We start from the raw sequence: 14,009 nt of genomic DNA, 5'->3' as shown, positions 1-14,009 counted from the left end.
GACTGTCATACAGAGTGAAGTGAGTCAGAAAGAGAAAAACAAATATCATATATTAACACATATATGCCATATAGAAAAATGGTACAAATCAACCAGTTTGCAAGGCAGAAATAGAGACACAGATGTAGAGCACAAACATATGGACACCAAGTGCAGAAAGTGGGGAGGGTTGGGGGGGAATGAATTGGGAGATTGGGATTGCCATATATACATTACTAATAAGGAAAAAAATACCAAATTATACACTCTAAATATATGCAGTTTATAGTATGTTAACTGTATCAAAATAAAAGTTCTTAAAAAAAAAAAGATGCAGATGTAGAGAATGGACTTCAGGACATTGGGTGGGGGGTGAAGGGGAAATTGGGAGGAAGTGAGAGAGTAGCATTGACATATAGACACTGCCAAATGTAAAATAGATAGCTATTGGGAAGCTGCTGCATAACACAGGGAGATCAACTCAATGATGGGTGATGACTTAGAGGGGTGGGATAGGGTGGGTGGGAGGAGTCACGCAGGGAGGGGATATGGGGATATATGTATACATATAGCTGATTCACTTTGTTGTACAGCAGAAACTGGCACAACAGTGTAAAGCAATTATACTCCAATAAAGAGCTTAAAAAAAAAAAAGGATACTCCAGAGTAAATATGTACTTTTTTACAAATTTCAATGTAGGGGAAAGCAAAACAAACATGCTCCTTATTATTTCCACTCCATCCATAGCCATATACATTTATTACCTTATATTTATATTTCTTCATTATTTGATGGAGCTAATCTTCCCCGTAGGAGAAATAGGAAAGGCTCTAGAATACATGAAAGCAGTTACCAGCATTTATGGTACCCGAATTATTTACATTTGTGCAAAAAAAAAAAAAAAAGTAATTACCCAACAGGTACAAGGCTTTGAGCCCAAGGGAAAATTAGCATGATTCCCTGTATAAACGGAACTGTCCTTCTTTAACAGCTAGAGAAGAGGGGATGCCAACAGCAGGCCCTGGCACATCTCCCCACCCCCTCCGAAAAATAAACCAAAGGGAGGGCAGGAAAAAAAATAATAAAAGTGGTTAATTTGATTATCACTGCGCCAAAACATTCGCGATAATGCAATCAGAGACCTAAAGTAACACTTTAGTAACTGGCTTTCCTGCATGCCATCCGCAGCCAGGCAGAGACCTGGCGGCCTGGCTCGCAGCAGTCCTCGCAGAGCTCCCATATCTGAGGACAAACCGCCCACGCGGGGTGGGCGGGGCTGCGGCTCTTCTGGTCCCGCCCCCCCGGCGCAGGTCTCGCGCGTTCCGTAGCTGCGTTGGGGAAGAGTCTCTTGTCCCTCTGCGCGGCCCGTTCTGCGTCGGCTCCAGCTGCCTTTGCGCTGACGTGTGTGCTGTTTGTTGGCGGCTCGGCGAGTGAGGCCGGGATGGCGGACGCTTGGGAAGAGATTAGGCGGTTGGCGGCTGACTTCCAGCGGGCGCAGTTCGCGGAGGCCGCGCAGAGGTGCCTACCCTTCCTCTCCACTGTGGAGTCCAAAATAGCCCCTGGGCGGTCACGCCAAGTTTCGAGGCCGTAAACCCCAGGCCCTAGACCCCGGACCTTCCCGACCCCTGTCAGCGTTCCCGCCCACCCCACTCCACTCCCCCTCTCACCCGCTCCCTCACTCCCTGAGCTTGTATTGCGGTTCCCAGTATAGCTGTCGGCGGGGAAGACCTAAATCTACTTAGGCCCAGGAACATCCCACTCCTCCACACCCATCCAAGCTCAGCCAGGTGCGGGCGCGGCCACCTCGCACGACCGCTGGGGCTGGTGACTTGGAGCTGTCTCAAGAGTGTCCTGATCCTTACTTAACTGTCAGCAAGTCCCTGTGGCATCATTGCCTATTATACACTTCGTGACCAAGAAAGAGCTTGAAAGGAGAGGCTAACCCGAAAGTACAGTACTTTGCGAATACTATGTTGACTCAAACATTTTGCCTTTTTGTTTACCAGAATAGGTGCTAGGCGAGAGCCATGGTCCCATCTGTCATTTTAGGGATTCCGGACACTGGGAACACATAAAATGCTGATAGAACCCTTTATTATCTGTTGACTCTGTCTCGCCTTGTTCCTTCTGGAGTTGAAAACTTTAATCCTTGATGCTGTGTTTTGTATCACTGCGAGCGAACTAGGACACTTAAAGTGCTTGGGTAACTAACAGTTGCAGGTATGGTTTTCCTAGGCCAGATGTCCTGCCTGCAGACCAGTTGTATGAGTGAGGCAGTTATGCGTTTCATAAAAGAAAATTTGGGGCTTTATTTTTCAGCTGAAGCTGAAGTGAAAATTGAAATAAAAGTAGGGCAGGTTTTTTCCCCTACCTAAAATTACATATCCTCACTTTCCAAATTTGAAGATTAGAAGCAGGCCTAGAGGAGAGAGCAAGCTTGAAATCTGTAATAAAAAGATTTGTAACATGATTTAAGTTCATGTAAACTTGTTTACTCTCTAGAATTTTTTTAACTTATCGAATTAGTATTACACTAATAAAAAATTTTGTAATACAGAAACTAATGACTCTACCCAAACCTATTTAAAAGTCCGTTTTCATACACTTTCTTAATGGTATTGAACACTGATGTAGCAAATGTATTTTTAAAACAACTTTTGTTTCCCTTAGGTTGTCAGAGCGGAACTGCATTGAGATTGTGAATAAATTGATTGCTCAGAAGCAGCTAGAAGTAGTTCACACACTTGATGGGAAGGAATATATTACTCCATCCCAAATTAGTAAAGAAATGAGAGATGAGCTACATGTTCGAGGTGGTGAGTAATTCCTTAGTTTCTTTTTTCTGGTTCTTTGAAAATGGGGGGTGGAAACCCTTAAAACCATAAATCTTAAATGATTTGGAGGTTATAAGACACCCTTCTCAATTGTTAATATAGTAATCAGCCTTAATATTTGTAATAGGTCTGGGTAAACATGATCATGTAATTTTAATGAAGTCAAGTATTGTCACTTTACACAATAGCATTTTTTATTATTTTGAGTTATGTGTTCTATATGTGAATTACTCAGCTGTTTCTTTTCACAGTTCATGAATTTACTGGGTGACTCAGGGGTGGGTACTTAGCTGCCTGTTATCAGGTGATAATTACGAAGAGGGAACAGAGATGTTAAATTACAGATTGTTGAAAATCAAGGCTGTACTACCATGCTCATTTTTAAACTTTAAGTATTTGCAAATTAGGAAACAGTTTAATATGGTGCTATATCTATTAGATTGTAAGAAATGCTATTACAAGTATACAAAAAAGTTTTTATTTCCTTTGTCTTACTGAAATTTGAATAAACTACTAAGCAAATTTAAACACTATTTGATTAAAATAGGTGCATCTGTGAAAACAACTCATGCTGTTAGATATACCCTTAGGTGTTTGTTTTTTATCTTCCTGCATAGTCCTAATAAAATATTAGCTATAATTTGGAATACTTAACAGATATTCTTTAAGTGGTAACCTACCAGTTTCAAATGATTGAAAAAAGTTTATCTGAATTTAGTTGTCAATATCTCTTTGGTCACAGTAGACAAATTGTGAAGGGAGGTAAATAACCCCTGTAGATCTGGCCAACTTGTATATTAGCTGATGCTTGTAATCGGCCTAATATGACAAATGGGACTGAAAATAAACTGTCGTCTGTACCTTCAGCCATGAAGACTTATTTAGCTAATGGTTTGTATTTGAAGACAGTAATTACTGTGGCCCTGTGTCCTTTGTAAAAGGAGGATCTTGATGGTCCAAAACATAAATCTGTTGAAATTTACACTTTTTGACTCGTATGTACTTACACATAACGTAAAATAAATGAATGTCTTTTCTTTAAAGGTCGAGTAAACATTGTTGATCTGCAACAGGTAAATTTCAACTTTATAGCAGTTTTTACTTTGATTCCTCAACTTTTTTATACTATTAATTTTTTCAGTGCCTTAAGTATTCAGTTGATACTAGTATCATATTTTATGTGTTTGTGAAGAAGTAATTACATAACCCTCACTGATATATTGAATCAGTTTAATAAGTTTTTTCTCAGTGGACTTGCTTTTTCTTTATCTTTACAAAATAAACTCATAGTTGTCATTTTATGTAATTACAGAGTTTATGTAATTTGGGGAGAAAAATCACTAGTTTCATGTTTACTTGTTTTTAGTATGTGGAAGTAAAAGAAATGTAGAAGATATTTTTAGAAAATGCACCTGTACATGTTATCAGTAAGGTACACTTCAGTATATACAAGAAACTGGCAAATTTTGTGTGAAATGGTGTAACTTCTTTTTATTTTAATTTTTATTTTATATTGGAATATAGATGATTTATAGTTCTTTTTCAGATTCTTTTCCCGTATAGGTTATTATAGAGTATTGAGTAGTGTTCCCTGTGCTACACAGTAGGTCTTTGTTGATTATCTGTTTTTTATGTAGTAGTGTGTATATGTTAATCCCAAACTCCTAATTTATCCCTCCTCCAGACTTTTCCCCTTTGGTAACCATAAGTTTGTTTTCAAAGTTTCTGAGTCTGTTTCTGTTTTGTAAATAACTTCATTTGTATCATTTTTTTTTAACTTCCACATGTAAGTGATATATGATATTTGTCTTTGATTTAGTTCACTTAGTATGGTAATCTCTAGGTCCATCCATGTTGCTGCAAAAGGCATTATTTCATTCTTTTTTATGGGTGAGTAATATTTCGTTGTATATATGTACCACATCTTTATCCATTCCTCTGTTGATGGACATTTAGGTTGCTTCCATGTCCAATAGTCTATTGTAAATAGCGTTGAAATGAGCATTGGGGTGCATGTATCTTTTCTAAGTATGGTCTTCTCCAGATATATGCCCAGGAGTGGAATTGCTGGATCATATGGTAGTTCTATTTTTAGTTTTTTAAGCAACCTCCATACTGGTCTCCATAGTGGTTGTACCAATTTTCATTCCCAGCAACAGCGTAGGAAGATTCTCTTTTCTCCACACCCTCTCCAGCATGTAGACTTTTTCATGATGGCTATTCTGACTGGTGGGAGGTAATACCTGCTTGTAGTTTTGATTTGTATTTCTCTAATAATTAGTGACGTTGAGCATATTTTCAGGTTGCTTTTGGTCATCTCTGTGTTTTGGGAGAAATGTCTATTTAAATCTTCTGCCCGTTTTTTTGATTGGGTTGTTTGTTTTTTTGATATTGAGCTACATGAGCTGTTTGTATATTTTGGAAATGAATCCCTTGTCAGTAGCTTCGTTTGCATATATTTTCTCCCGTTCTGTGGGTTGCCTTTTCTTTTTGTTTATGGTTTGCTTTGCTGTGCAAAAGATTCTAAGTGTAGTTAAGTCCCATGTGTTTATTTTTGTTTTTATTTTCATTACTCTAAAAGATAATGCTGCAATTTGTGTCAAAGTGTTTTGCCTATGTTTTCCTCCCAGAGTTTTATAGCATCCAGCCTTATATTTAGGTCTTTAATCCATTTTGCATTTATTTTTGTGTATGGTATCAAAGAATGTTCTAATTTCACTCTTTTACATGTAGCTGTCCAGTTTTCCCAGCATCACTTATTGAAGACACATTCTTTTTTCCAGTGTATATTCTTGCCTCCTTTGTCATAGGTAAATTGACCATAGGTATGTGGGTTTATTTTGGGGTTTTCTGTCCTATTCCGTTGATCTATATTTCTGTTTTTGTGCCAGTACCATAGTCTGAAGTCAGGGAGCCTGATTCCTCCAGCTCCGTTTTTCTTTCTCTAGATTGCTTTGGATATTTGGGGTTTTGTGTTTCCATACAAAATGTAAAATTTTTTGTTCTAGTTTTGTGAAAAATGCCATTGGTAATTTGATAGGGATTGCATTGAATCTGTAGATTGCCTTGGGTAGTACAGTCACTTGGACGATACTTATTCTTCCAATCCAAGAGCATTGTATACCTTTCCATCCTTTGGGTCATCTTTGATTTCTTTCATCACTGGTCTTACAGTTTTCAGAGTACAGGTCCTTTGCCTCCTTAGGTAGGCTTATTCCTAGGTATTTTATTCTTTTTGATGCAGTGGTAGATGGGATTGTTTCCTTAATTTCTCTTTTTGATCTTTCGTTGTTAGTGTATAGAAAAGCAAGAGATTTATGTGTATTAATTTTGTATCCTACAACTTTACCAAATTCATTGATGAGCATTAGTTATCTGGTAGCACCTTTAGAATTTTCTATGTGTAGTGTCATGTCATCTGCAAACTGTGACAGTTTTACTTCTTCCTTTCCAATTTGGATTCCTTTTCTTTCTTTTTCTTCTCTGGTTGCCATGGCTAGGACTTCCAAAACTATGTTGAATAAAAGTGGCAAGAGTGGACATCCTTATCTTGTTTCTGGTCTTAGAGGAAATACTTTCAGCTTTTCCCCATTGAGTATGATAATAGCTGTAGGTTTGTCATATATGGCCTTTATCATGTTGAGGAGTGTTCCGTCTGTGCCCAACTTTCTGGAGAGTTTTTCTTAAATAGGTGTTGAATTTTTTCAAAAGCTTTTTCTGCATCTATTGAGATGATTATTTGGTTTTTATTCATCAGTTTTGTGATGTGGTGTATCACAGTGATTGATTTGCAGATATTGAAAAATCCTTGCATCCCTGGAATAAATCCCATTTGATTATTCTGTATGATTAAGGTGTATGATCCTTCTAATGTATTGTTGGATTCGGTTTGCTTGTATTTTGTTGAGTATTTTTGCATCTGTGTTCATCAGTGATGTTGGCCTGTACTTTTCTTTTTCTGTGATATCTTTGTTTGGTTTTGGTATCAGGGAGATGGTGGCCTCATAGAATGAATTTGGGAGTGTTTCTTGCTCTGCAGTTTTTTGGGAGAGTTTCAAAAGAATAGGTGTTAACTTCTCTAATGTTCAATAGAATTTGCCTGTGAAGCCATCTGGTCCTGAACTTTTGTTTTTTGTTGGGAGTTTTTTCATCACAGTTTCAACTTCAGTACTTGTGATTGGTCTGTTCATATTTTGTTTTTTCCTGATTCAGTCTTGGAAGATTGTACCTTTCTAAAAATTTGTCCATTTCTTTGAGATTGTCCATTTTATTGACATATAGTTAGTTGCAGTAGTCTCTCATGATCCTTTGTATTTCTGTGGTGTCCGTTGTAACTTCTTTTTCATTTCTAATTTTATTGACTTGAGCCTTCTTGCTTTTTTTCTCAGTGAGTCTGGCTAAAGGTTTATCAATTTTGTCTTCTCAAAACACCAGCGTATAGTTTCATTGATTTTTGCTATTGTTTTTTTCATCTCTATTTCATTTATTTCTGCTCTGATCTTTATGATTTCTTTCCTTCTACTAACTGTTGGTTTTGTTTGTTCTTCTTTCTCTAGTTGCTTTAGGTGTAAGCTTAGGTTATTTGAGATTTTGCTTGTTTTCCTGAGGTAAGATTGCTATAAACTTCCCTCTTAGAACTGCTTTTGCTGTGTCCATAGGTTTTGGATATTTGTGTTTTCATTGTCATTTGTCTCTAGGTATTTTTTATTTCCTCTTTGATTTCTTCAGTGATCCATTGGTTATTTAGTAATATATTGTTTAGCCTCCATGTGTTTGTGTTTTTTACAGCTTTTTTCTTGTAATTGGTTTCTAATCTCATAGCATCATGGTCAGAAAAGATGCTCGATATGATTTCAGTTTTCATAAATTTACTGAGGCGTGATTTGTGGCTGGCAATGTGATCTATCCTGGAGAATGTTCCATTCTTGAGAAGAAGGTGTGTTCTGCTGCTTTCAGTTGGAATGTCCTGTAGATATCAATTAAGTCCATCTGGTCTAATGTGTCATTTAAGACCTGTGTGTCCTTATTAATTTTCTGTCTGGATGACCTGTCCATTTATGTAAGTAGGGTGTTAAAGTCCCCCACTAATATTTTGTTATTGTCCAGTTCTCCTTTTATGGTGTATTTGCCTTATATGTTGAGGTGTTCCTGTGTTGTATGCATATATATTTACAATTGTTATATCTTCTTAGATTAATCGTGATCATTATGTACTGTCTTTTTTTGTCTCTTATAGCAGTCTTTATTTTAAAGTCTCTTGTCTGATGTGAGTATTGCAACTCCAGCTCTCTTTTGATTTCCATTTGTATGACACACCTTTTTGCATCCCCTCACTTTCAGTCTATATATATCTGTAGCTCTGAAGTGGGTCTCTTGTAGACAGCATGTACATGGGTCTTGTTTTTGTGTTCATTTAAGCAGTCTTTTGGTTGAATCATTTACATGTAAGGTAGTTATGGATATGTATGTTCTTATTGCCATTGTGTTAATTGTTTTGGATTTGTTTTTGTACATCTTTTTTTCTTCCCTTTCTCTTTTGTTCTCTTCTTTTGTGATTTGATGACTGTCTTTAGTGTGTTTGGATTGCTTTTTCTTTTTTGAATGTGTATCATAGATTTTTGTTTTGCAGTTACCATGAGGTTTTGATATAGCAGTCTATATATATACAAGATTGTTTTAAGTTACAGGTCTATGGATTTCCAATATCCTGCATTTGTAGTCCCCTCTTCTCAAGATTGCTGATTTTGATATCATATTTGTGTGTGGATGATTTCCTATCTTTACTGTATGTTTGCCTTTACCAGTAAGCTTTTCCATTCATAATTTTCTTGTTTATAGTTGTGGGTTTTTCTTTTCCACCTAGAGAAGTTCCTTTAATGTTGCTTGCAAAGCTCGTCTGGTGGTGCTGAATTCTCTTAGTTTTGGCTTGTCTGTAAAGCTTGATTTCTCTGTCAAATCCGAATGAGAGCCTTGCTGGGTAGAGTATTGTTGCTTGTAGTTTTTTTTTTCCTTTCATCAGTTTAAATATATTGTGCTACTCCCATCTGGCCTGCATAGGTTCTGCTGAAAAATCAGCTGATATCCTTATGGGGATTCCTTTGTATGTTGTTTCTTTTCCCTTGTTGCTTTTAGTGTTTTCTCTGTCTTTAATTTTTGTCAATTTGATCAACATGTGTCTCAGAGTGTTCCTCCTTGGGTTTATCCTGTATGGGACTCTCTGCACTTCCTGGTGATGAGTGAGTGTTTCCTTTCTCACATTAGGGAAGTTTTTGGCTATTACCGCTTTAGATATTTTCTCAGGCCCTTTCTCTCTCTTTTCCTTCTGGGACTTCTATAATGGAAATGTTGGTGCGTTTAATGTTGTCCCAGAGGACTCTTAGATTGTCCTCATTTTTTTTCATTCTTTTTTCTTTATTCTGTTCCATGGCAGTGATTCCACCAATCTATTTTCCAGCTCATTTATACGTTCTGCCTCTTTATTCTGTTATTGATTCCTTCTAGTGTATTTTTCATTGTAGTTATTGTATTGTTCTTCTCTGTTCTTTAAATCTTCTAGCTCTTGTTTAACATTTCTTATATCTTCTCAGTCTGTGCCTCCATTCTTTTTCTGAGATCTTGGATCATCTTTGCTATCATTATGCTGAATTCTTTTTTAGGCACATTGCCTATCTCCACTTCACTTAGTTGTTCTTCTGGGGTTTTATCTTATTCCTTCGTCTGAAACATATTTCTCTGCTGTGTCATTTTAACTTTCTGTGTTTGTGGTCTCCATTCCACAGGCTTCAGGATTGTAGTTCTTGCTTATGGTGTCTGCTCCCTAGTGGGAGAGGTTGGTCTGTGGGCTTGTGCAGTCTTCCTGTGGGAGGGACTGGTGCCTGCCCACTCATGGGTGGAGTTGGGTCCTGTCCCTCTGGTAGGCAGGGCCATGTCAAGGAGTATGTGGGCTGTGGGCTCAGGACAATGTTAGGTAGCCTTTCTCTTGATAGATGGGGCTGTGGTCCCCTGTTGGTTGTTTGGCTGGTGGTGTCCAAGCATTGTAACCTGCAGACTGTTGGGTGGTGCCAGGTTGTGGTGCCAAAATGGTGACCTCCGAGAGCACTCAAGCTGAGAAATATTCCCTGGGGCTTCTGCCACCAGTGTCTTTGCCTCTGCAGTGGGCCTCAGCCAACCCCCGCCTCCCCAGAGACCCTCCAAGACCCTCAAGTAGATCTGGCCCATGCTGCTATGAAGTCATTGCTTTGCTCTGAGTCCCAATGCACATGAAACCTTGTATGTGCCCTCCAAGAGTGGAGTCTCTATTTCCCTTAGTCCTGTGGAGCTCCTGTACTTAAGCCCACTGGCCTTCAAAACCAAATGCTCTGGGGGCTCCTCCTCCCAGTACCAGACCCCCAAGCTGGGGAGCCTGACATGGGGATCAGAATTCTCACTCCTGTGGGAGAACCTCTGTGACATAATTAGTTTCCAGTTTGTGTGTCACCCACCCCGCGGGTACAGGATTTGATTATATCGTGAAAGCACCCCTCCTATCATCTCATTGTGGCTTTGTCAGTTTGATCAACAAACTGACATCAAAAAGGGATATAAAATATCCTTTTTGATAGGTTCCAGTCTTTTTTGTTGATAGTTGTTCAGCAGTTAGTTGTGATTTGGGTCTTTTCTTGAGAGGAGGTGCGCTCACATTCTTCTCCTCCACCATCTTGTTTCTCTACCTTTCAAAAATCAGCAGAACTGATCTTGTTAGGTTAGAGGACCTTGGTTCTTGCCATCTTTGGAAGAATTCCACTAAGAGACATTGTAAAGCATGCATAGAATTTATTGGAAACACAGTACGTGCAAAGAGAACAAAGAACCAGTTTATTTACAGCAAAGCAGAAATATACACCCAGAGAAGAGTGCGGGCATTCTCCCTAATGAGGAGCGCACCAGAGAGGTGATTTAAATCACTTATATGGAGGCAGTTTTTCTGGGTCTTTGTTTTCTTCTGGCCAGTCATCTTGCTTTGTTTTCCACCTCTGGCCTGACCCAGGGTGCTTCCCGATATGCCTGTGCATCTTTTTGCCAAGATGGATTCCAGCGCAGAGGCCAATGGGAGATTGACAGCACCTATTACAGGGTAGCTCCCCTCCCTTTTTGTCCCCTGAGAAGTCTTCCTGCACATGTGCAGTCGGGAAGGTCTCCTTGACCTCAGGAGTGATAGATGTGGTCATCTTATCTCTACTCCAGCAGAGCTCAGCTCCTGCCATTAACTTTGTCCTTGAAGTGTGTAGGGAAAACAAGGCTCCAGTTTACTCTGCTTGACAAATTCTAGCTGCTCAACCCAGGGGCCTGTCTGCCTCCTACCTCAAATCCCCCGAGAGACATGAACCCCAAGAAATCTTTATTGGGAGGATGAATGGCAACAGTCTGTCCTCTATAGCTTTTACAGGCTGGCAAAGGTAGGTAGACCCTACCAAGTTGTGGTTGCAGAGTTCTCTCCCTGTCTCATTAAGGGGCCCCAGGGCGACTTCCGTTGTTATTCCAGTAGTATCTGTTTTGAGAAATGGCGGGAATCTGCATCACTATCATCTTGTCTGGGAAACTGTTGTGTCCTAAGAGAGAACAAACTATAAAAAGTAGATTAAAGGAAAGCAGGGGTCAAATATCAGTAAAAGAGTTATTGTAACCAGAGGCCCAAGCAGGAGTTAGAACCAGGTTATGTTTGGTAGCAGTTTTGATACTGGTCCAGATAGAGTCAGCGCTTGGCTTACCCCCTCCAAAGAATGGAATTGTTTGGCCTGGTCATATATTTCTGATGTCCTTTTCCATTAGCCCAGTGTGATTGATGTAGGTGTAACAGCCCCAAGTTAGAAGCAGTTGGAGGATTGACAACCCAAACATTAATAGACAAAATAGATCTCTTTTTTTTTTTTGCAGAATAAGCCTGAAAGCCAGTATGGACCTGGTACTTTGGGGAGACTTGTAGCCAGGTAGCCAGTTGTCTAGTTTTACCTAAGTAGGTTTTAACTGTTGATGTGGTATTAACACATAAATAACAAGAGCTATTGGTCACTACTCATCTCTTCTTTCTGGTAATATATGATCCAAAGCAACTTCATTGTTTAAAAATGTAATAGTTATAAGAGGAGACCTTGGAAATGTAAGGTTGCAGCTACCAGCTATCAGCCAGTATTGTCTTGAGAATGACTGGTGGTGTAAACTCTGACACAGCTCACAAAACTTAAGTTCTCAGCAATACAAGGACTTTTCTGAAATCACACCCATAGTATCATCTGGTATTACCATGGATGGCTGAAACACAGCTCCTCCATTTTGACTTTTAATTGTCTTTTTTTCCTTAATAGCCAAAGCAGATGTCACTGTTAATGATTATAGTGTTCTTGTTGATGTGTGAAGAGGCAAGAATCTGGGCTCAAAAAAATCCTTACCTGAGAATATCTAACTATCTGAAGACCTGTTCTGTCAGTTTTTCCCAGAGCATAGAGTGCCTCATTTCTGATTTCCATCCTGAACTCTTTTCAAGGGGTGTTGAAGGTCAGCAGCTGCAGCAGCTCATGATTTAATCCTTGTAGAGGTAGATGGCAAGTGCCAATTTCCCAGGTCTGGTGAAGACTTCACTGACAGACCACTCACTGTGCTAGTACTGGACTAGGTCTTGTTAGCAGTAGCCAAAAGTCTCCAGACCACCTGTCTTACTAGTCTTTTATGATCCAGGAAAATATTCCCTCTTGTTGCTTCTTCCCATATCTAGAGTTACACTATCACAGTTACTGATTTCATATCAGATTGTATGTCATCATTTTATCAGAGGCTCAGTCACACATTTGGTAATGTAAAAACAATTTTGTAAAATAGGCAATAACAAGCAGTACAGCTAGCAGTATTAGCAAGGTCAGAAGTAAGGATTTAAGTCAAGAACTTTCATTAGGTGCAGCCTTATATATCTCCAGTGTTGTCTGGCTTAGTCTGTTTTGTACCAGTTCTTATCTTTAAGGGAAATTATATATATTGGCATTGTTCATAAGGCATTCAGCCTAGTTTTCTGGTGTTAATAGGCTGGTTATCCTTAGTATAGTCTGATTGTCCTTTTAGAGTTAAATAACCATAGCCTTGTGTTAATCTCCCGGTTGTAGCTCATGGAGCGTGTGATCTTTATCCAGAGGTTGATTACGAAGTTAGGCTTCAGAAACAAACTTATAAGAGTTGTCACTTGAATAATTTAATTAAATTCTGTAACAATATGATGTAACAGCAAGGAACTATCTGGGAAGTGAGTCTTAGTAAACACAGACCTCAGTTAACAAAACTAGAATTCAATATTTAGTGAAACATGGTTCTTTTTCTAAAATACCCTCATTTCCACCAAACACAGCCAAGACCAATTGGTTTTCAAGCTAAGTTAGGTCCCTTGACCACGTAGGCTCCTCCATACTGATTCTGGTGTAACTCCTCAGAAGGAGTCTCAGAGTAAATTCCCAAAAGGCCTCTCAAGGCCAACAAAGCCATGCCAAAGGACTGCCACCAGATTTTGCCTAAGAGGATTTCTTTCTTCTAGAGGTCCCCAAAATATTGAGATTCCTGTACATGTCAGGAGGCAGTCTTTTTTATTTACCTGATAAGGCTGTTCATAACCTAAGGGTCTCCAATTTCTGGAGGGACCAGGCAAAGAAAAATGTTTTAATTTTACCCTTAGGTGTAAATTACCACATTGTTGTAAACCATAAGAGGCTTGAGGAGAAGGGCTTCTCTATATATGAGAAACAAAGGTTAGAAGCCAGTAATGTGTCAGACAAAAGTCATAAAACTTATGATAGTTACCAGTTCATTTAATCCCATATAACTAATTTTTGTTCTGAGTCCACTTTTTCCATTAGTTTTGTTGATGATTGAGGATGATAGTGACAGTGATAATTTCAAGAAGTTTGTGAAGCTTTTGTTAAGGCTTGTTTGATTTGTCCAGTGAAGTGTGTGCTTCGATCACTGGAGATTGTAGAAAGTATACCCCAAGTGGAAAACACATTTTTTACCATTTCCTTTTCATTGTGAGGGCATCAGCCCTGCAACCAGGGAAGGCTTTAACCCAAATAAAAGTGGAGTTTTCCAGGAAGCCAGGAAAAGCCAGGTGGCCATCTTGGATTTCCCATAGCCCTGTTTAATTTGTAGCTATTGTTCACCCATTTTAAGTTCCCTGATTTAGG

The 14,009-nt window shown here is 39.0% G+C and overlaps 1 protein-coding gene across 1 annotated transcript in view; it reads left to right on the top strand.

Moving 5' to 3' along the window:
* Positions 1-1,343: 1,343 nt before the first annotated feature.
* Positions 1,344-14,009, top strand: part of UFL1 (UFM1 specific ligase 1) — a 67,655-nt gene continuing 54,989 nt past the window's right edge. Inside the window, exons 1-3 of the mRNA XM_057738894.1 lie at positions 1,344-1,498; positions 2,651-2,796; positions 3,859-3,887. Of these exons, the coding sequence (XP_057594877.1) occupies positions 1,422-1,498; positions 2,651-2,796; positions 3,859-3,887 (252 nt within the window). The 5' untranslated portion in view covers positions 1,344-1,421. The remainder of the gene's footprint in view (positions 1,499-2,650; positions 2,797-3,858; positions 3,888-14,009) is intronic.

The sequence above is a fragment of the Hippopotamus amphibius genome, chromosome 6 (genome assembly GCF_030028045.1).
Source record: "Hippopotamus amphibius kiboko isolate mHipAmp2 chromosome 6, mHipAmp2.hap2, whole genome shotgun sequence".
NCBI lineage: Eukaryota > Metazoa > Chordata > Mammalia > Artiodactyla > Hippopotamidae > Hippopotamus > Hippopotamus amphibius.
The sequence above is the reverse complement of the archived record's forward strand: the minus strand, read 5'-3'. Positions and strand labels throughout refer to the sequence as shown.